Source organism: Myodes glareolus, chromosome 5, assembly GCF_982192425.1.
Source record: "Myodes glareolus chromosome 5, mMyoGla1.1, whole genome shotgun sequence".
Taxonomy (NCBI): Eukaryota; Metazoa; Chordata; class Mammalia; order Rodentia; family Cricetidae; genus Myodes; species Myodes glareolus.
In genome coordinates, this window is record NC_142030.1 from 3,273,704 (window position 1) to 3,295,713 (window position 22,010).

A 22,010-nucleotide genomic window follows, 5' to 3' on the forward strand; every position below is an offset into this window, starting at 1 on the left:
TAAAGCACACGGTGGGTGAGCTCTGACTATAGATAGCAAAAAGATGATCAGGTCATTCATAACTCCTCCCAGAATTCTGGGTAGAAAACAAGTCTTTTCTCCTTCAGGAGAGATCCCTGCATGTCTAACATTAATATTTCCCCTCATGCTCTGGGCAGAAGGACTGCTGTGCCCCCAACCGACAAGGTCTTGATGTAGCCCAGGCTGCCACTGAACTCAGAAATCCTGAGTTCAGGATTTCTAAATCACTTCTTAGTCTTCCAAGAAGTGAAATTATGGGCATGAGCCTACATGCCCAGCCACCATCAAAAATTTTTAGGAGAGGTCACATGACCTTCTCCCATCTGGACTGCACCCCAGGGTCTGTGTTTGTTGTCTAAGTCATCCTGCCCATGACTCTGGAATAAACAGTGGGAACTGGGAACTTAGCCTCCACTTCTGACAACTACCATGTCAGCATTACGAACACTGACTGCTCTTCCAGAGGACCTGGGTTCAATCACAACACCCACAGGGTGGTTCACAGCTATCTGTAACTCCAGTTCATTCTTCTGACCTCCTTGAGCACCAGGAAACACAAGGTCACAGGCATCCATTCAGACAAAAAAAAAAAATTAAGTGTGTTCCACGCCTCCAACCCCACCAAAAAGTCCTATGTGTCCTTATTTAGACCTGTCCGTGAAGTTTGGTGGCCACCATTTGATGAAAATTTATTCTCTCCAGCTTGGGATTTCATCATATCAAAACCTTGGATCTCATTTTGGAGCAGATTGCTTCATTTGGTCGGTTAAAAGAGACCAGGGAATCAAAGCTGAGCATAGGGCCAGTGACCCAGCCTAGCTGTATTTTTCATACCAGACATCTGTGAAGGAAAATGACCCCCAAAGGGAGTGGCACTATTAAGAGGTGTGGCCTTGTTGGAGTGGGTGTGGTCCTGTTGGAGGAAGTGTGTCACTGTGGAGGCGGGCTTTAAGGTCTCATATGCTCAAGACATACTCAGGGAGACAGTTCACTTCCTGTAGCCTTTGGATCAAGGTGTAAGAACTCTCAGCTCCCTCTCCAACACCATGTCTGTCTGTATGCTGCCTTGCCTGCTGCCATAAGATAATGGACTAAACCTCTGAACTGTGAGCCAGCCCCAATTAAATGTTTTCCTTTATAAGAGTTGCAAAGGTCATGGTGTCTCTTCACAGCAATAGAACCCTAACGAAAACAGGATCAATCTATGGGGTTGTGTCACCTTGCAGTAGTGTGAGGGGAGGTGGAAGGTAGAGCAGTAGATATGTTGTGTGTAGGGACCGGGAGGAGGACTTGGACTCAGTCAGAGAATGCCGCTCTCTCAGTTCTCCCAAGAACAAGCTGATCCTGAGTGCCAAAGCAAACCCACAGGTCATCTTCCCCAGCAAGCGTCTGCTCTCGCTAACCAAAGGGCTTGCATGTGGATTTCCAACTCCTGTTTGCTGCTCCTCCAGACTCCATATCTCCTTCTTAAAGCTGCTGCCCAGCTCCAATGCACACCTGTGTTCACTCCAAGGCGCCTAGTACCCTCTTCTCTTAGTGATGGGCAATTGACACTCGGGATGGCTAAGTACTTCCCGAGGTTCGCTGACGTGGGATGCTAACGCGTTTCACTCATATAGGCTGAAATTACAACAGTCCTGTGTTTAGCAGTCAGGAGGCCGGGCTCGAAGTTCTAGCCTTGGGTATATATCATCTGGGTCACCTCTAGAGCTCAGACACCAGGTGGCTCTGCAGACCAGGAGAGCTGTCTGGGGAGCTTTTGACTGATGAACTCTAATTAGGACTCTCAGAGACTGCTAATGTTAGGCTAACAGCAGGACGAGGGCTGGTGGTGAATTTGTACTGCTCTGCAGGAAGCTCTGGGAAGAAGTGATATGAGTCAGACGCTTCTGCTCCAGAACAAACAGGTTTTGGGGGGGGAGCAGGAAAGAGGCTTATTGAAAAGTAAAATGCATATAATTCAAAGGCACATGAAGTACTGATGGTCCTAAAGAGAGAAGGCTAGACTTCAAGGGTGTGGGTGACTCAGCCTCCCAGCTCATAGGAGTTCCGGGCCGCCTTCAGGCCCTCTCGCCCCGCCTCTTTGGTGTCGTGACCACGCCCCTCCATCCAATACACCCAGACCACGCCCCCATCCTCGGCCCCGCCCCTCCCTGAGGCCTCGTCTGGGGCTGGACGGCGCCTGCCTCTAAGGAGAAGCTGCCCTGTGCCAGCGGCTGAGTCCCGCTGGTGGCGAAGGCCCGGTGAGGCGACCGCCCCAGCTACCCTGAAACCGAAAGCAGCTCAGGACGGCGAGCCGAAGGCGTGTGTGATAGGCGGGCGGGGGGACTGAGGCGACCCGGGACGCCCTCGCTCGCCGACCCCCACCCCTATCCCGGCACTTTGCAAGCGGAACCCGTTAACGTGAACTTAATGCCAGGGACGAAGACCTGCACCGGTGCTATAGTGCGTGCATGTTTGGAGATAGCACCCGACTTTCCAGAAGGTGAGTTCCAGATTTGAGCAGACCCAGGCGCCTGGAGGTGAGCATCCAGCAGCGTGGGCGGAGACAGTTTTTTTTCACACCACTGCTTGACCCCCTTGCCACCCAGTTGTAGGGTCTGACGGTTCTGAGGACTCGTTGCGGGTCCCTCTAGGTTTGCTTCTTTCTTTCCCTCAGCCTTTCCACTCCGTCCTGCTGACTTTCCATATTTGGCTATTTCAAATTTACTTTGAGCACTCCGTATCTCGCCGGGGCAGGCACTGGGCTGGTCTTAGTTCGGCTGTGGGCTGAGGGCTGTGAAACGAGGAGAAGCTCCCTTCTCCCCAACCCTCCACAGCTTGTGAGAAAAGCATACAGCCACCAGCTTGTTGCAGTAAATATTGGGCATTGGTGCGTGCGAAAATTGGATTAGGGCCGAAAAGGATGGTTCCTTTTTCCAAGAATATATGCATTTTTAAATGTTTGAAGTGTTCGAGAAGACTTAAAATGCAAAAGAAATTGGGTAAAACGTTTCTGAGAATAGAGCTTTCTGGGTGTGTGTGAGATAATTTTGGGCAGCAAAAGACCAGGTTCGTAAGAGCTCTCCAGTCCAATGGCCACTACCTGACTTGCTTCACAGCCCATAGCCAGGAGTGTGGCCCCACTGAGGGTCTGAGTGCAAACCTTCCTTGGACGACTGATTTGAACAAAAGCAAAAATTATAGCAGGAAAGATGAATGGGAGATGAAGGTTGGAAATGCTGAGCTTTTGTTCATGTGGTGAGTTCAAGTTGGGTCATCCCCAGGTCTGGACCGGAGCTTCCCTGGGTATCTTGTACGGATTGCTTGTGGAAAGGGGCAATGACTTTCTTGGGGTCCCTGACTGAGGCCTGTGGTGTGGGAGAGGCATGGCGAACGTCAGCGGAGAACCCATTGGACGTGGGTGGATGACATAGGGGCCCAGCCGCTGGGAGTAGGAGCTTTCACGTCTGGGGTGTCTCAGGGGTGACTTGCAAGTCAGGGGAGCCAAGGCCTCTGAGTCAGTCCCATTCGACCAGTGGGAGACATGAGCCTTGTGTAGTAGGTATAATCTCCACTTTGCTGAGGGGACCTCGAAGGAAAAAGGAGTCACTGAATGTGAGTGGAGCTGTCCCTTTTACACCCATTTGCCCATGGCTCATGTCGCTTGTCTCCCATGACACCCTGTGAGTCAGGGCAGCTTTCCACAGCCCCCAGATGGTGAGGGGAAGCATCCTGTGTCAACAACCTGTGAGCTCTGCCGCCGAGCCAGGCGTGGGACTCTGCGGTTTCTGCTTCAGGACTGTCACCTTGATTTCTCAGAGAGCCGCATCTGCCTCCCTCCTGTTTAGTCTGACGGGTCAGCAAGAGGGCCTAGATTCCCATTAAGTTCCCGGGGCATCTGTTACCAGCAGTGTGGGCAACTGCTGCTAGAGACGCCTCCTGCTGTGTGAACAAGCCTACTCGGTCCACTCCGGCAGCCGTGTGCCCGGGCCAGACCTGTGTCTGGCACTGGTTAGCTTAGAAAGACGTTGGCTGAGCTGTACTCAGTTTAACCGGGTGTGTCACCCAGCTACTGAGGACAGGTGCTAGTGATGATTAGATCCCAGGAATCAAATGCAGGTTATTAATAACCGGTCACATCAGACTAGGGAGAGGCAGGTGCTTTTTTCTTCCACTCCACTTAGAAGTGATGAGAAAGATCTCACAGCCGTAGGAGTGGGTAGGACCCAAGCTTAAGTCTTCTGACTCAACCCCTACCTTCTTGCCATTATATGTTGACTAGAAGCCAAGGTTCTTCAGACAGGGGGTGATGGGAGAACCACCTAGATATTAGCCCCAAACTGCATGTTTAAGGACTTAACAAACTAGAGGAAGGGGACACAGGGTCAGATACAGTCTCTAAGCGCTTCCTCTGCCTCCGGTTGTAGCTTTCCCAGGTTTCTTCTGGGTGGGAGCTGGTGCCCCTACAGAGCTATGGTCAGGCTGGGAGGGCTAGCAGGTGGAATATCTACAGTATGTTAGGCACAGGGAGAAGTGAATCATTCCATGGGACAGAAGAAGAATCCCAAGGGCTGGGACACCTGCCACCACCACTACCAGGCGTGGGCCAGCACGTCTGTGTTGCTTTGCTAAGAAAACAGTGCTTGAGGAATTCCTATGTGTGGCCTCTGGCAAGCCCTGTCTCAGGAGGAAGTGGAATGGCAGACCTCGAAATAAAAGTGAAAACACCCTTAGTCCTGACAGAAACTCTAGTCCCAGGCACATTTTGCATATGAGTGCCTGCTGCAGGCAGCTGACTGTGACGTTCTAGCAAAGGCAGTGTGCACCTGTGCCACCCAGCCCTGTGCGGTGCACTCAGATGTGCAGGTAGGGTCCTCTGCATCCCTGACAGCCCGGAGGGCTCTCGTTTCCGCAGCCTGTGCCAGGCAGTTTCCCCCTCCTTGCCAATTCAGACCACCTCTGGAATCTCCCCGTAGCCTTTTCTTCCCTCAGGGCCAAGCTGCACTCCTCCCCACCCAGCCAGAAACCTCCACCTCCATGAGGAACCCACTGTCTTCTTCCTACGGCTGTTCCTGCTGTTCCTTCCCCTCCTCCCGAGCCCCTGGGTCTCAGCCTTCTCCACTCTGCTGTTGACTGGAGGTTCTGTGTTTCCCAGAGTTTCTCTTCTCCCGGGTTCTCTGGAAGTCTACACTTTGGGCTTCAGCCTCCCGGGGTTCCCTGCATCTGCTCAGCTGCTGTTCAGAGAGCTTATGAAGGCTCCCAGGTCTGATAATCCTCTGTCTCCAGCAGGCGCCTTGCAGCTGTCTGCTAGCCTGTCCATCAGCCTTGGAGCTGGCTGTGTCCCCACTGGGACTCCCTAATTTGGCCCTCTTCCTCCTCCCATCCCCCTCCTGCCTTGGAGGTGCCGATGTGGCTATGTCTGGGAATCAGTTTTCTGACTCTAGGCTCCTCTCTTGGAGTTCTTTGTCACTCTACGGCTTAAACCTCCACCCTTAAAGAAAGACACTTGCTTTCTGAGGTATTAGTCACCTTGGTTTCTGTGATGTTTCGAGAGCTCCCTAGACAGACGTCTCGAGCTGCATCCAGATCTTCCACTGCTATGTTTCTCCCGTTCTCATCTGTTCCCTGACCAGGCGAGAAAAACCTCTTTCCTGGATGACCTGGAGTAGCAATTTACTCTCTTTGGGCCCCAGGTTTGTCTGTATTCTGTTTCTCTTTGCACCCTGCTGCAGAGGGTCTCCGTCAGAGTGGAGAGTATGGGTTGTATAACCTGGCAGGCTGGGATTCGAAGCTGGATTGCTCTTTTTTATTTTTGAGACAAAATGTCACTACTTAGCTCAGGCTTCCCTTGAACTCACTGTGTAACCCAGACTGGCCTGGAGCTTGGTAGCAGTCTCCCTGCCTCCCTCCCAAATGCTGGCATTGTGGGTATTTGGTGCCTCAGCTCAAGAAGCGGTCAAAGCTGGGTTTGACTTTCTGGCTGTGGTCATGTGATCAAGGAAAGTTACCCAAGTCTCATAAGCATCTGTAGTCCCACTGGCTTGAAGGGGTGGTGATGTCTTCACCTGGAGCTCTAGACAGGTAAACTGAGCCAATATCCATACCAAGCCCTGTGCGTGAGAGCTCAGGAAGGCTGTGTGTTTAACAGCAGAGTTGTGAGATCTGTGGATCTGGAAAAGGCATGCATGGCCTAAAGCCATTTGGGTTTAAATAAAAGCACAGACTAGCAGATAAACTTCCATGTGCCAGGATAGACAAGAAATTATACCATCCAATGCTCTCACTTCTTAGTCTTGGCCAGAGACCTCAGGTGGTGGTGGGTTGGGACAGGACACAGGGGATTAGCTAGAATGAGTCCCAGGCAGCTTCAGAGGTGGCAGCTGGCGGGTAGGGTTGGAGTGGGAGTTAGGGCCAGGACTCCAGATCCTTGGAAAGACCCAAAGCAGACTGACATTTAGAGGAAGAGCAGCGTTTGGTAGAAGGTCCACACGAGGATCCAGCAGGAGGAAATAAAGCAGATTGGAGAAGCGAACCAGGGACTCCAGGTCACTAGGGGTGGGGAGTTGCGGATGGGTCTGACTTGGAGTCCCCAGCCAGGCCCCCACCTTCTCCCTTGTTCAAATGGGTGGCTTAGAGATGGAGAAGGTGGTTGGTGAATGCGACCAAACTAAGCAGAAACTGCAAAGGGACTTCTGTCTTCTTCTGAGAGAGGAGCTAGGAATATAGCTTGGGTACAACCTAGGAAAACTTATCCTATCTCCCAAGTCAACATTAGTCAAAGACAGAAAAACAGCCGTGTTGTGGACGTGGTTCTGCAGCTACAAGCACTGGTTGCTCTTGTAGAGGAGCTGGGTTCAGTTCCCAGCATCCACATGGCAGCTCGCAACGGTCTGTAACTGGTTCCAATGAGTCTGAGGCTCTCTTCTGGTGCACACACATGCACACAGACAAAACAATTGTACATGTGAAAAGAAATACTTTTGTAAAAGAAGCAGAACAAAATGACAAAACTACAAAATCCAATGGGGTTTGAGGTACTTGGGCAGAACATAAGTGTGAGCTACGTTGGGCTGGCTTCGTGGCCAGGGAAGAGAATTAACTTTCTTCTAGAAGCAACTGGAGAAAGCAACCTAGGGCAAGGATGTCTGCTCCTTTTCAGTTGCATTGACTTTGTAGTTTCTGAGGTCTACAATCGTGCAGGTGGGTCTCTCAGGGAGGATGTCTGGGTTGAGAGGAGAGGAAGGGACCTCACATCATTGTACACCATGCCAGCTCAGTGTGGTTTCAAGGAAGCTATTCAGTATTTTTAAATGTGTGTGTTAAGTCTGAGCTATCAGGGGTTAACTGTGTTGCAAGCTGCCTCCAGGACAGATAAGGGGAAGACCAGCTTGACCAGTGGCATTAGTGAAGTACAAGAGGCCTTGAAAAGAGAAGTTTGGGGGTGGTAAGAGTGTAAGTCCTTCTTGGGAAGCTGAGGTTGTGTGGAATAAGGGGATGTGAGCTAGTGGGGGCGAGGCATGGGATTACAGGGACAGCTGAGAGCAGGAAGGCTTTGGCTTTTCTCAGCTCTGTGAGAGACTCCACACTGAATGCTGAAGGATAGAGCTGGCCAATGTGGCCCATGGCGGAGCAGGTGAGCATGCATGAGAAGCCACCGTGGATGCTGCCCGGGAGTCCAGAGCAGGCATTTGCCAGCTGGGGAGTTGGGCTGGATTCAGAAGTTACCTCTGCAGCCACTTCGAGAGGGCCAGGACAGATGAGGGGCCCCGTGCAGGGAGACACAGGTGTGGTGGCAGGAAGCAGAAGCTGTTCTGGTCTGATGGCTTCTGTGTTTTCTATGCAGTAGGAAGTGACATTGCCCGGGGAGGCTGGAGGGAGTGGTCAAGGCTTGCAGAGAAAAGTCTGAAATAGATACTAAAAACATGAGGGGCTGAAAGCGAAAGGCTGGCCCTTTCGCTTACTGTTGTCATCGTGAGGTTTCGTGAAAGGGACCCTGGGGAGTGGGATTTTAGACCTAGCACTTGTGTAGTGGGTTCCTCAGTTTGTAGGACCTAGGTGAGAGCCCCATGGACATTGGGTGACGTGGACCGTTGCCTGCCCATGTGCGTCCTTCCCAGCCCTCTCATCTTTACCCAGGCACCCAGTGCCCTGAGGCTGGAGCCTCCTTTATGGCTCTTCCCTGTGAGTGGGGAACATTGTTTCCATCCGTAGCCAACCCCCGGCCAGCCACCATTAGCCAGCCTTTCTGTACCTTAAGATTTCAAGGCTTGCAGACAATATAAAAAGTCTTACCCCCTAAGTGATGTGCTCGGTGGCCCAAAGGCTCCTGCTGGCTGCAAAACGTTCATCTCAGTATTTACTGAGCACCTGTGAGTGTGGCGCTCCAAGGCCTGGACATCAGTAAGCAGAGGAAACCCCCCTGTCCCCATGGTGCTTTTCCTGGGGTGGGGAAGTCAGAGAGCAAAGGCAGGAACGTTTGATACAAGGTAGAAAGTGCTGCGGAGAAAACTGCAGTAGCGTGGCAGGGGTGGGTTTCTGTGCTGGCTGATGAGGTTTGAAGCAAGGGAGCAGGACTGTAAGACTGCTGGATGGGAAGCAGGAGGCATGTCTGCTGTCACGGCACAGTGGACAAGGGGCAGGGGAGTAGACGATAAGAACACAGAATGATGGTCCTAGCTCAGCAGCCTTGACTGCTAGTGACACCGGCTCCTACCAGAGTGTCCCTCGACACAGCCCTGGGAGCTGAGCAGTGACAGAGCTAATCTCTGTCTTTTATTAATATTATTATTATTATTGAGATTATAATACTTCATTTTTCACTTCCCTTTTATTCCTCCAAACCCTCCCATATATCCCTTCTTGCTCTCTTTCAGATTCCTGACTTTTTCCATTGTTTTTACATGCATATATGTATCTGTACATACATATATATTCCTAAGTATAACCTGCTCAGTCTGTATAACGTTACTGGTACATACGTTTTCAGGGATGACCATTGGGTACTGGATAATCAATTGGTGTGCTCTTCCCTGGGGACCACCATGTCTCCCATTCACAGCGTTCTTTAGTTTCTGTGGTTTCCTCTGTGTGGGGTTGAGTCCTGTGAATGTTCCCCCATCCACTTTGGCATGTCTGTTGATCCTCTCACATCTGGGTAGTCATGCTGGTGAAACTGTAGGGTGTAGCTTCAGACATTAGGGAACACAATCCCACCACAAACTCTGATCTCTGGCTCTTAGCACCTTGCTGTCCCCTCTTCTGCAGTGTTCCCTGAGCCTTAGCTGCAGGAGTGTGTTGTAGATGTAGCCGTTGGGACTGGGCTCCACCGACTTCCAGTCTTTAAAAGGGTCACTCTGACTATGCGGCTGTAAAGGAATAAAGCAGCTTCAGAGGTCAGCCTTGAGACCAGTGTCACCAGTGGAGAGACGGCTGTACCGTGGGTGGGGTTGGGTGCACTGAAGGTGGCTCCGTGGGGCTGACTGGGCACCAAAGAGCGACAGGGTTTGATGTGTGAGGTAGCAAGGAGCCAAGGATAATGTCCAAGTTTTGGGCCCAAGCCACAGGGTGAGGGCAAACGTGGCAGCATTTTACTAGGGTGGGGAAAGACTGGCAGGAGCCAGGTGGAGTGTGCACTGGGTGTTAGGTGTGAGGTACTTGCCAATGTGAAGGAATGCACTAGGTAATTGAGATGAGACTGGGGTTTGAGGGAGGGGCTCACACTGCAGACAGGATCAGAACAAATAGAATTCAAGCATGCCTGGGCTCCATAGTGAGTAAGTCCAAAGCTAACCTGAGCAACTTAGTGGGACACCATCTCAAAATGTAAAAAAAAAAAAAAGTGGGGTGGTTAGACCTCAGTGATAGAGCTCTTACTCAGCATATGTGCGGGCTTAGGTTCAATCACATGCAAGTGTGAACACACATTCTCTACATTAGCACCAGGATGTATGTATAAGGTGCGTATGAATTCTAAGTGAGTTTTTGAATTTAAACTTGGATCCCATTTCCAAGTTATTTTGTTACATATATACAAATGCATCAAGGCTTCAAAATTTTTTAAATAAATTAAAATTCAAAATCCCAAAGCACTATCACCCCCACATGTTTTGGATCAGGGATGAGCAATCTGTGTTTAAGTCAGGGGCTGGAGAGATGGCTCAGTGTTAAAAACAAACAAACAAACAAACATGCTGCTCACACAGTTGATCTGGGTTTACTTCCCAGCACCGACATGGAGAGATAGCTCTCCACAACTCCAGTTCCAGGGTGTCCAGCACCCTCTTCTGGCCTCTGCAGGCACTGCACACACACAGTGCATTCACACACATGGGTTGCATTTACACACCTGCATCCAAAACACTCTTACACATACAAGCAAATCTCTTTAAAAAAATAAATAAATAAACCTTCCCCACATACAGCTGTCTGATTTGAGGCTAGTTGTTTCGTTACAGGGTCAAAGGCCTGTGCAGGAGATCACATGTGAAAGTTCAAGTTGTAACAGATGATGAAGGATCAGGCTCTAGGGGCTGGAGAGCTGACTCTGTAGTTAAAGGAGCCCTGGCTGCTCTTCCGGAGGACCCTGGTGTGTGTCCTACCACGCACATGGTGGCTGATAACCAGCTGTAAGTCCAGTTCCAGGGACCCCTCTTCCGACCACTGTGGGCATTGCATGCATGTTGAGAACAGACAGACATGCAAGCAAAATGCCATGTACATAAGATGAAAATAAATACTTTTTTAAAAAAATAATCAAACTATAGGTCCCATAGAATTACCTTCACAAGCATTGCGTCAGCCAGGATAGTCCTCCAGACACAGTTTCTCACTCTTTTTCTTTATTGTCTTGTTATTCAATATATAGCCAGTCAAACTGGCCTTGGACTCAGTATCCTCTCCTCGAGTCTCTCAAGGGCTAGCGTGTGCCATCACTCTTGGCCACTCTAGTGATGCGTTTGCTTGATATTTACTCGTGAAGTCCATGGTTAGCTCATTTCATGAGTCTTTCCAGGGCTGACTGGTTCCACTGAAGGAGGAAAAAGCCACCCCAAATCCATTCTGCCTGCTTTTCTTACATTACCTCACAAGGCTTCCTGCTGATCCAGCTGTGTCATCCTGATAGTGCTGAACATCTAAAGGATACAGTGTTAGAGCTGACCCTGGAATGCCCACCACATGGGCTGGGCCTCTGGGGTGTCTCTGGGTGGGTAGTGGACCTCAGAAGCCTCTATCCAACTATGAGGCCATTTGTTTTCTCTATGGGCCTGGGTCAATGCTGGCCTCCCTGCCAGAAAGGGGGTTTCCTATCTTCCGCTCATAAAACATGGCCTTCTGTTTCAGCTAAGTCTGTGGCTAGTTTCCAGCTTCCAAAATACCCAGCAGCTACCTCATACCCTGAATAATACTGAACCCATGCTTACTTTATTTTTCCTATGTATATGATTGAGTTTAATCTATAAATTAATCACAGTAAAAGATGAACAACTAATAATAAATAGAACAATATGCTGTAATAAAATGTCGGAATCATTACTTATTCATGTGCAATAATGAATAATGAAGCTCTGAGAAATCATAGAAGTTGATCTGATAACAAGACAACTTCCAGGTGGGTAGTGTATACAGCCTAGATATTCTGGACAAAGAGAAAGTCCAGTGGGCCGTGGCGCACGCCTTTAATCCCAGTACTGGGGAGGCAGAGGCAGGTGGATCTCTGTGAGTTTGAGGACAGCCTCATCTACAGAGTGAGTTCCAGGATATCTAGGGGAAACCCCCACTCCAAAGAGAGAGAGAGAGAGAGAGAGAGAGAGAGGGTTCATATCACAAATAATATAGGGTAGAAAGGCATAAGGTGTCAACAAGCTACCAAGAAATGGTGTGTGCACCTTAAAACTCATGAATTATGTATTTCTGGAACTTTCCCCTTAATGTTTGAGACATTGGTTGATCTCAGGTAACAGAAACCACAAGTAGCAAACTGTAGATAAGGGAGGCCACTGTGCTCGCTGCCGTGTGTGTTATGGAGTCTGACCACAGCAATTTCAGTTTCCTCTTCCTTTGGAACACCTTCAGACTATGCAAGGTGGGCTGGGGGTTCTAAGCCACACCTAGCATGTCTTTTGTTGACTATGTATGTAGTTCTGTGTCCACGTGGTCCCTGGACTCTCACATTCCGTGTGTGTGTGTGTGTGTGTGTGTGTGTGTGTGTGTGTGTGTGTATGTGTGTGTGTTTGTGTGTGTGTGTGTGTGTGTGTGTGTGTGAGCAACACGGATGGCAGGAAAGGGAGAGAAGAGAAGGAACTGCAGATCTGCCCTGTCTACCCCTTCGCTGATGGAGTTGGGTGCCTAGCTGCCTTTCAGAGTCATCAGGTTCCAAGGAGGAAGCCTTTCTGATGAGAACTGGGAGCTGTGGCTAAGACCAAGGGTAGAGAGCCAACCCTGGGGAGCCCTGCAGGAAGTGGGGTGCCGAGCAGCAGGAGGAGCCCCTAAAGATGTGGTCGGCCTAGGAGGAGAACCTAAGAGTTCAGTGTCCCCAAGGCCAGGAGGGTTGAAGAGGGATATGCCACAGACCACCAATTCAAAGGGCAGGAGGGCTGTTGATACGCTTACCCCTCACCCCAGATGACTCAGCCCCACACCCCAGTTTATTCAAGAGCAGATGCAGGTGCACTCAGGATGGTAGGGAAGACCTCAGCAAGCTGCTAGGAGCTTTTGGTAAGGGAGATGGATCTTCAGGTACCTTGGGAAGGTGTGGTTCTGTCAGAGGATGCCCCGGAGCTCCCGGGATGGAAAACCTGGCTGGGAGATGCTCCTGGGCTGAGGGTAACCTTCCAACGGGGCCCAAGGAGTGGGAGATTGGGGCCGACTCAGCAGTACTTTCTGTTCCCCAGTGTATCTTTAGGGAAGGGATGGTTTTGTACACAGCAGCTGCCTGACTGCCTGAGCAGTAGGATGGTCCAGCATCCCTGAATTCTAAACAATGTACTGAGTAAGGGGACAGGGAAATGTGCCGAGAAGATAAAACAGAGAAACCAAAACAGCTCGATGTGAAGATGGCTCAGTTGGTAACATGCTCGCTGATCTAGTCTAGTTAGTGACTCCAGATCAACGAGAGACCCTGTCTCGGAAAATAAGGAAAGACTTCTGAGGAATGACCCCTGAGGCTGACGTTCATACTGCACATACATGCACATGTGTGGGAACAGGTGTACCTGGAGCTGGGGAGTGGGAAAGGGTGGGCTGTGTGGCTGGGAGTGGTGGTGGGCTGAGACAGCTTGAGGGCAGGGCACACCTGCATTCCTCCTGCTGCCCCCCACCCTCCCACACACACAGAGAGAGCTCTGAGTAGAAGGGAAACCACTTACTAAAAGGGGCCAGATGCAGAGAGCTTGTTTTCCAAACAAGCAGCAGCAGGTACCAGACAAAAAGCTTACACATGCGTCAGAATCTAGGGAAACCCTAGAATTACACACGTACCACTTTCAAGTGCATGCTGGCCCAGAGGCTACAGCTGTGACCCCAGCCTCCACAGAATTCCGGACTTGGGAATTTGACTGTGACAGAGCCACACCTGGCTCTCACAGTCTCTCGGAGTGCAAGGGGAGAGGGCATGGGGCAACACCATGCTTCAGGGCAGACAGAGGGTGCAGGCCTGAGGAGGTGGGGGGCGTGGCACATTTTACTGAGACAGGAGCAGTGTCTTTGGGAGAAGGAACCACCATCTTCCTAGAGTCCCAGTCAGCTCCAGATGCCCCCCTCCACTCTACCTTTTCCCATTCCCTTGGACGCCAGCACCTCTGCCCAGGTGTGGGGGCTTAGATCCCTAAATCCAACCTTGGTTTCTCTGGGGGCCTTTAAGCCCCCATACCACATGGACCTGCCCTGTCTCCCTCCCACCCGGGTGAAGTAGCATCCTGATGTTTCTCCGAACACTGCTAACCCTCTGCCACCCTCTGCTCAGTCTCTGGAAAGTCCTTTCAGATTCCGGAGTAGCCTGCCCAGGGTCTCAGCACTCTGCTAGCAGAGCAAGCCGGAGCGCTTCCCAGTTCATCTGGCTGTAGCGGCCCTGGGCCCTGCCCTCTCTCACTCCCTCCTCCACCTAGGCACCTGGGCAGCACAGCCTCCCTTTGGTTTCTCAGACAGGGTAGACCGCTGTCCCTCTGGCTGTGCCTCTCACAGCTCCTCTCCCTTATTTTCTTCAAAGAGCTTACCACGTTCTGAAGTTGCTACCTTCGTTTGCTCCTGTGTCCCCAATCACCCCACCATGGCTTGGCCATATATCCTGTTCACTTGGGTTTTTTGTTCTTTTGTTTTTCTTTTTTTTTAAGATTTATTTATTTAATATGTATGAGTGGTTTTGCTCTAATATATGTCTGTGCCTGCGGAGGTCAGAAGAGGGCATCAGAGCCCCTGGAACTGAAGTTATAGATGGTTGTAAGCCACCACACGGATGCTGAGACTCGAACCTAGGCCTTCTGCAAATGCAGTCAGTGTTCTTCACCACTGAGCCATCTCTCCAGTCCCTCCTGTCCACTTTCAGTTCCTGAACTTGGTAGCCTGGCATGTCTGGTAGGCATCTTATCCTGAGTGTGAGGAGTGATGGGTCAGTGGGGATGGGATTGCAGATGCTTCGTGATCTCCAGAGCCCTTGGAGACCATCGTGTGCCCCCCCCCCACGTTGAAGGCTTTTCATGTAGAGACGGGTCAGCAGGCTTTTAGGTTAGAGAGAAGATAATTACTGTTTTAGAATGTGGGCTACATTCCCTGTGTTAACTTGTTCAGCTCTGCCATTGTAACATCTGCAAAATATTGACTTGGCTGCCTTCTGCTAAAACTCGTTTTATGAAAGGAACTGGCAGGCTAGCCATCTCCTGGTCCATCCTCAAAGAGCCTGTGAGGTCACTGCACTGTCCCCATTAGCATATGAAACAGAGGGACCTAGAGACCATGTACTCTTCCTGAGTGGTAAGATTACAAAGTGTAAAACCAGAATTTGAACCCAGACTGGTCTGTCCCAGAGTCCATGGAGGTTCCTTCCACATACGCTGCCTCCATGTGGGCCCTGAGGAAGCAAAGGCATGGAGGGACCCGAGCTCCTGCTGATTCCCCAGGCAGCAGGAACCCCTCCAAGCCTTAGTTTCCCCCATTTGAAAACCGGGGGGTGATGCTAATGCGTGTGTCAAGGAGTGCAGGAATCAGAACAAGCTAGGTGTATAAAGGAGTGTGGGAATCAGAACAAGCTAGGTGTATAAAGGAGTGCAGGAATCAGAACAAGCTAGGTGTATAAAGGAGTGTGGGAATCAGAACAAGCTAGGTGTGTAAGGAGTGTGGGAATCAGAACAAGCTAGGTGTATAAAGGAGTGCAGGAATCAGAACAAGCTAGGTGTATAAAGGAGTGCAGGAATCAGAACAAGCTAGGTGTATAAAGGAGTGTGGGAATCAGAACAAGCTAGGTGTGTAAGGAGTGTGGGAATCAGAACAAGCTAGGTGTGTAAGGAGTGTGGGAATCAGAACAAGCTAGGTGTGTAAGGAGTGTGGGAATCAGAACAAGCTAGGTGTGTAAGGAGTGTGGGAATCAGAACAAGCTAGGTGTATAAGGAGTGTGGGAATCAGAACAAGCTAGGTGTGTAAGGAGTGTGGGAATCAGAACAAGCTAGGTGTGTAAGGAGTGTGGGAATCAGAACAAGCTAGGTGTGTAAGGAGTGTGGGAATCAGAACAAGCTAGGTGTGCAAGTTATCAAGCCACGGTGGACATTGCCCCTCCCCCTGCACGCTTACTTCCAGCACCTGGATTCCATATGTGTGTTCTCTACAGTGTCCCTTCCACTGGACCTGTCCTGGATTGTCTTCATGGCCCTGAATATGACCTCAGGTTGGGCCCCTGTATCCTTATATACCAAATGTCGATTGAGTGCTCCCAGCCAGGCACTGCAGGCTCCTCAGGAAAGTAATGAGGAGTGGGTGTGCCCTGGGAAGTTTGTAGAAAGTGGGGACCCCACAGAGTGGAGGCTGTAGAGAGGGTCCAGAGCTCTGGAGCCAAGCAGGCTTTTGAGAGGAAAAGTTTTGCTGTGGCTTTTCCTGGAGACTCAGAGATATCCTGGTTGGCACTAGCTGACTTGAGGGGGAGACAGGGTTCCACAAAGGCTTCCCTCTCACCTAGGGAACGGAAGCAGCAGTACCTCAGGACACGTGTGGATCAGTGGCTCCAGAGCCGCCCTTCAACCCTGCACCCACATCTTGTCACCCAGTCACTGTCACCTAAGCTGCTGGAGAGGAGGAAGTGGACTTGACAGGTTAGAGAGAAGTCACGCTTCTCTGAGGAATTAAAGCCCCACCCTGCCGGCTCTTAGTTCTTCCTTCCCACACTGGCCTTGTCTCTTCTTATCTCACCTGGCTGTTGCGCTACCCCTGCCTCCCTGCTCAGCTCTGTGCAGAACAGAGGATTGTGCTGGTTCCGTAGCTCAGAGCCCTGTCTGGAAGGACTGCTCCTCCACCTCAGAGGAACGCTCCGCATCTCTGACAGGAACTAGGGAAGAACCTCGGCCTGGCTCAGTGGCTTCCCTGGGCAATGGACTGGGATGTGGCTGAAGTAAACCCTTTCCTCCCCAAGTTGCTTTTGGTCGTGGTGTTTATAAGAGCTTCGAAACCCTGACTAGAACGCTCGCTCCCGTAAAGAGGACCTGGTGGGAAGGGCGCAGGCTTCCCCACAGTCCTGGGTGGGGTTTTATTTAACCCATTCATCACTAATGGGAATCTGGAGGCTAGAAATGGTCACCGAAGTCTATAGGTGAGATTCTTGGGTTAAGTCTCGCTTGGCTGCAACAGAAATTGTGTTCCCCAGTGGGTGCGAATTGGGTTGGATCTGCTTTGGGGATTTTGCCACATGCTGTCTTGGGAGAACAGAGACTAAATCTATTGCATTAAATGTCACCATCAAACAAGAAAATTATCTATAAGGTAAAAAAATATCTTAATTCCTTGGGCATATTTTGTTATTGTTTTACTTGGAAAATTCTGTATCTTTACTGGAACTTCCTGGTGTTCTTAATATAACATCACATCTTATTTTGTTTTATGAAGTGAAATTCACATGCCATGAAATGCACCTCTTAGTGATATGCTGAGCAATCCTTGGGCAGTTTTTAAATTGATATTACAAAGGACACCTGACCTTGGAAGCCGAAAGCAGATAAGAATGTATAATCTGAGGAATCATGATTTATTCTGATAACTTTGTGTGTGCGCACACGTGTTCATGTGTGCAGGAGTATGTAGGTACACGTTTGCACATGCATGTGGAGGACAGTCTCGGGTCTTCTGAATTGGAACCTGACTCTCACTGCCCTGGAACTTGCCGAGTAGTCTAGGCTGGCTAGCCAGTGAACCCCAGGGTCCTCCCGTCCCATCTCCCTGGTGCTGTGACTTCACGTGTGCCCTGCCTTGCCTGACTCTTACTTTTGGGCTCAGGGGATCAAACTCGGGTCTTCAAGCTTGCAAAGCAAGCACTTTACCAATGGAGCCATCTCCGCAGCCCTGATAACTGCCATAATATGATAAATTATGTGACCTGCTCTGCTACGAGAAATGCGCTAAGTCTGCTGGTTTGACTCACAGCTCACACATCCCGCAGAGATGGTCTGGAAGGCAGCCGGCCCTGGAAGATCTCCTGCCCACACCCTTGGCTTCCTTCTCCTCCTGCCTCTGCCCCCATTTATTGTTTTTTTCCTGGAGCTGGGGCCTTGTCCTCATCTAGCCTCGCTCTCTCTCGTCCGCTTTTCAAATCTCCTTCTAGACCTAGGCATGCCATCTCAGAAATGTTTCCCGGAGGAGGGCTCTGCATCGGCTCAGCAGGGCTGGGCAGCTATGGTGATGTTTGTGCTGTAACAAATAAAGGGGCTGTCTGCCCTCACTGAAGTAGTCTCTTCCCACAGTTCCCAGCCAGCCTTCCTCCACATAGACCAAACCTAACAAGATGAAAATCAGAGACAAGGTGCGAAAGTCCTTGCGGCATCCACACTGGCTCCTCTGTCTCCACACTGCTATCTCAGCGACTTTCAGAACCTTTTCTGACAGCGAGTTCAGTTATGTAGTAATCAGTACACAGGTGACAGAAAACTGGGCAGCCTGAGAAGCCAAGCAGACCAGAATGAGGCCCCTGGGAGAGAGGCCACGCCCTCTGGAGGGCTGAGAGCACAAGGGGCGGTGATCAGTGGTTCTGATTATCATCTGGGACCATGCTGAACCAGTCTGGTGAGAACTCCTGTGGAGAAGGACTGTCTGGTGGTGGTGAGAACCAACAGATGAGTCACATCGAGGTGTTGCTCTAGCATCTTCTCACCTCATTCTCCTTCCAAGAAAACGTCTGTGGTGCCAGCTGTCACCCCGCCCCCTAATATAGACCCCAGCATAGCAAGAGTAAGGACGGATCATTCCACCTCCTGGTGCAGACCCCAGCATAGCAAGAGTAAGGACGGATCATTCCACCTCCTGGTGCAGACCCCAGACTAGCAAGAGTATAGGACGGCTCTCCCCACCTCCTGGTGCAGATCTCAGCCTAGCAAGAGTAGAGGATGGATTTCGGCAAGCCACAAACAACTGGTCCGTTGCTTTCATTTCACACTGGATATAGTTTATTATTAACAATCTAGAACCTGTACGATGTCCTCTGGAAAATTCTTTTATGTTTGCCATCCATAAAATGCCTCCTTCAGTCCAACTGAGCAGCTCTCTTTGTGAGCTCAGCAGAGACGCTTTGGTAGACTTTCCTAGGCTTCATCCAGGCTCCATTAATCCTTCATCAAAGTCCATTTTAGTGGCACTTGTCACTGGATATTGTAACTTACCATTTTCTGTCAGAATCCTGCCCTTATTGGACCTTGAGGACAGCTGGCTATCTCAGGACCTGATGCGGGGGCAGTGCCCACTGTGGCTACGTAGGAATCAGTGGGTGAGCCATCTGCCAGGGTGAAGATGGACGCATCTCACTCAGGGCTTCATAGATAGGAAGGAGTGGGGCAGACAGTGCCCAGTTACTGGTTCTGTGTTTGTTTCTCTCTGAGTTTTGTTTCAAGGTCCTGAATCTCCCCCAGGAGCCAGAGCTTGGAACCCACTTGGGCTTGTCCTAGAGACTGTAACACAATGTCTGAAAACATTCCCAAGTTCTCCAAACACTTCTGAATCCACACAGGATGTTAGGACACGGGAGGCAGTGTGGGCAGACAAGGAAGGACCATCCTACTTTGTTAAATCTGAGACTAAGACAAGCGGCATTTGCAGAAAGCTAAATGTTCACAGCCTCCACATTTGCGAGTATTTGTGTCTCCTAAAAACGAGTTAGAACAAAATAACAAGGGGAACAAGAACTTAAATTGTTGGGACCTAGAGAGATGGTTTGGAGGCTAAGGAGAGAATGCTACTCCTGGGCCGGAGTTCAGTCCCATTTCGCAAATCTAGAAGCTCACAAGCTCCTGTGACCCCAGCTCCAGGGAATTTGACTGCATGCGCGCGCACGCACACACACACACACACACACACACACACACACTAATATCTTTTTTTTAAGTACTTAAAATGTGATATTCATGGCTACCCTTAGGAATTCTTGAACTCTAATACATTTGTTTATAAAATGAAAAAGGGGGAGGTTAAAAGAACTCTGAGATTTTAGAGAGCAGATGGCTGCAATTTCTCTCCTTTCTTGGCACGAACTAGTAACTCTCCAGCGATCTGTGCACTCGTTGCCGGCAGAATAGCTGTTGTTGGGAGCACAAAGGCTCTCATACACCGTGGTGATTGATGGTCTCTTCCTTTCTGGTCAGAACTGAACTCCTTTGCCAGTCTCAAAGTTACATGGCTCTTGTAACTTTGAGAGGAAGGTTTGAACACGGTGGGTGCTTACGTATTCCCCATTACCAAGTGGAAGCATCTAGTTAATTAGCAGACACCAGCCTAATCTGTTGGGCATTTCCTGTGGGTGAACCAAGTGGGTGGAGGCCTGAGGACGCTTGGGAGGAAGGAGCAGTACCCCACCTCAGGACACACCCCACTCCCTTTCCTGTATAGAAACTCTGTTCTGCACTCTCAGAATCCCTGACTGAACATACATGCTGAATTTTGAACAGTGGTGAGAGAAAAGCCATGGTAGACTCAGGAGCATTCAGTGCTCACAGGCACAGGCAAAGGCGTTTGGATTAGATCTAGGAAATACGTAAGCACATGAGAGCAAAGAAAGATGTCCAGTACTGAACGCTCGGCTCTCTGTTCACCAGGAGCAAGAGAGTGTCTATGGCAGATAGAACTGCTAGCCCTGCAAACCATAGGCCCAACAGCCAAACCAAATGTGTTTCCCAAAATGAGTTCCAGGGACCTGTGGTGCCCAGGCAGCTTCTACTGGCAAAGCATTGCTGGTACTTGCCAGCTTCTGGTGAATTGGGTAAGGAGAGCCCAGTGGCTTCTGGCTTTGGCTGCAGTGGGAGAACCCTGGTGTGGCTTCTCCCTGCCTTCCTTGGGCTATCTGATTCCTGTTTAGAGGATCTGCACCTGCAAAAAAACAAAAAACAAAAAACAAAAAACAAAAAAACATACCGTTGGCCACTTCTGCTCCCCCTTTACAAACACACAGGGGTGTTCTCCAGAAGTTTCTCCGAGGTGGGATGCTGTAGTGCCCAGGTGGGGGTTCAGCTGTGTCCTATGGAGCCTGATGTGAAGACGAACAAAAAATGTTAAACAGTGTGACTCGTTGATTTTTTGTTAAAAATTACTTATGGTAACATATAATTGGCTTATGTTAAAATGAATTAATGAAGGACTAGAGAGATGGCTCAGCAATTAAGAGCACTGGTTGCTCTTCCAAGGGACCCAGGTTCAATTCCCAGAACCCACATGGCAGCTCATGACTGTAACTCCAGTTCCAGAGGATCTTACACCCTCACACAGACACACATGCAGGCAAAACACCAGTGCACATAAAATAAATAATGAAATGTTTTTAAATTCCTCTATTTTAATCCCAAGTATAGCAGAAGTCAAAAGAGAGAGACCCACACTGATAGAAAGTCCAGGGCTTCCTCCTTTTACTGAAAACAGATTTTATCTTAGAGTGATGTTAGGGTCACAGAAAAACTGCGTCAGGGCTGCAGTGGGAAGAAGACACGGGACAGAAAGGCTGGCAGATGCCCGCAGCAGAGGCCACTCACCTCTTGTCCTGCTTGTCAGGGTCACACAGCTGCTGCTAGGCCTGGATGACCCCATCAGAGAGTGAGTCTTCAGGCCAAGCCTTCCTGACCCGCCCACATAGAAGGATGACATCCCCAGGGACCCTCAGGAGGTCCCGTGTTTAACCCTCTGCTGGACTTTGAAAACCATGGCCGCAGCAGGGCTTGAATCATCACACTCGTGTTGGAGAAGGTCACTGCTCCTTACCTGAGGGCCAGGCATTCTCAGAAGGCCCCGAAGGTGTGCACTCACAGATTGGGTAGGCAGTTTTTACTATATCTTCAAAAGTGGGAATAAGGTGCACACACACACACACACACACACACACACACATTTAAAATCACTGCACTGAGGCCAGCACCAACACAGTTCCCTCCTAAAAATCCGTTCAGAATCACAATGTCAGCACTGACCTAGTGTCCCTGAGGGACACAGACGTCAGTCATGCAATCATACAGAAGAGCATTTAATCTCAGGCTAGGGGTTGCTCTGGAAAGGAACCTGGTGACTGAACTTAGTCCATGTTCTGTTTAGCTTTAGGTGTTTATTCTTGATTTGGTAATGCACCCACTCAAAAACTGGAAAGGATTATATAGTGATAGACTTCCTTTGAGCCGCCTTTCACAAGTACCTTCACAAAGGCCTCGTGTGTGCTGAACTGAGGGTTCTGACTGCCTTCAGCTGTAAGACTTGGAGGGATCTAGAAAGCCCCCTAAAGGGAGCATGCCCGAGAGACCAGGTGAAGCCCAAGCACGAAGCCTGGAAGGGATGTATGATCCCAGGTCGGTCCAATG

General features: G+C 50.0%; 1 protein-coding gene across 2 annotated transcripts in view; it reads left to right on the forward strand.

Moving 5' to 3' along the window:
- The first annotated feature begins 2,180 nt into the window (after positions 1-2,180).
- The window catches only part of Traf5 (TNF receptor associated factor 5), a 44,424-nt gene continuing 24,594 nt past the window's right edge, over positions 2,181-22,010 (forward strand). Inside the window, exons 1-2 of one of the 2 annotated variants that reach the window (XM_048439380.3) lie at positions 2,181-2,506; positions 16,163-16,295. In XM_048439380.3, the coding sequence (XP_048295337.1) occupies positions 2,434-2,506; positions 16,163-16,295 (206 nt within the window). In that variant the 5' untranslated portion in view covers positions 2,181-2,433. The remainder of the gene's footprint in view (positions 2,507-16,162; positions 16,296-22,010) is intronic. The other variant, XM_048439381.3, reaches the window with a different exon arrangement.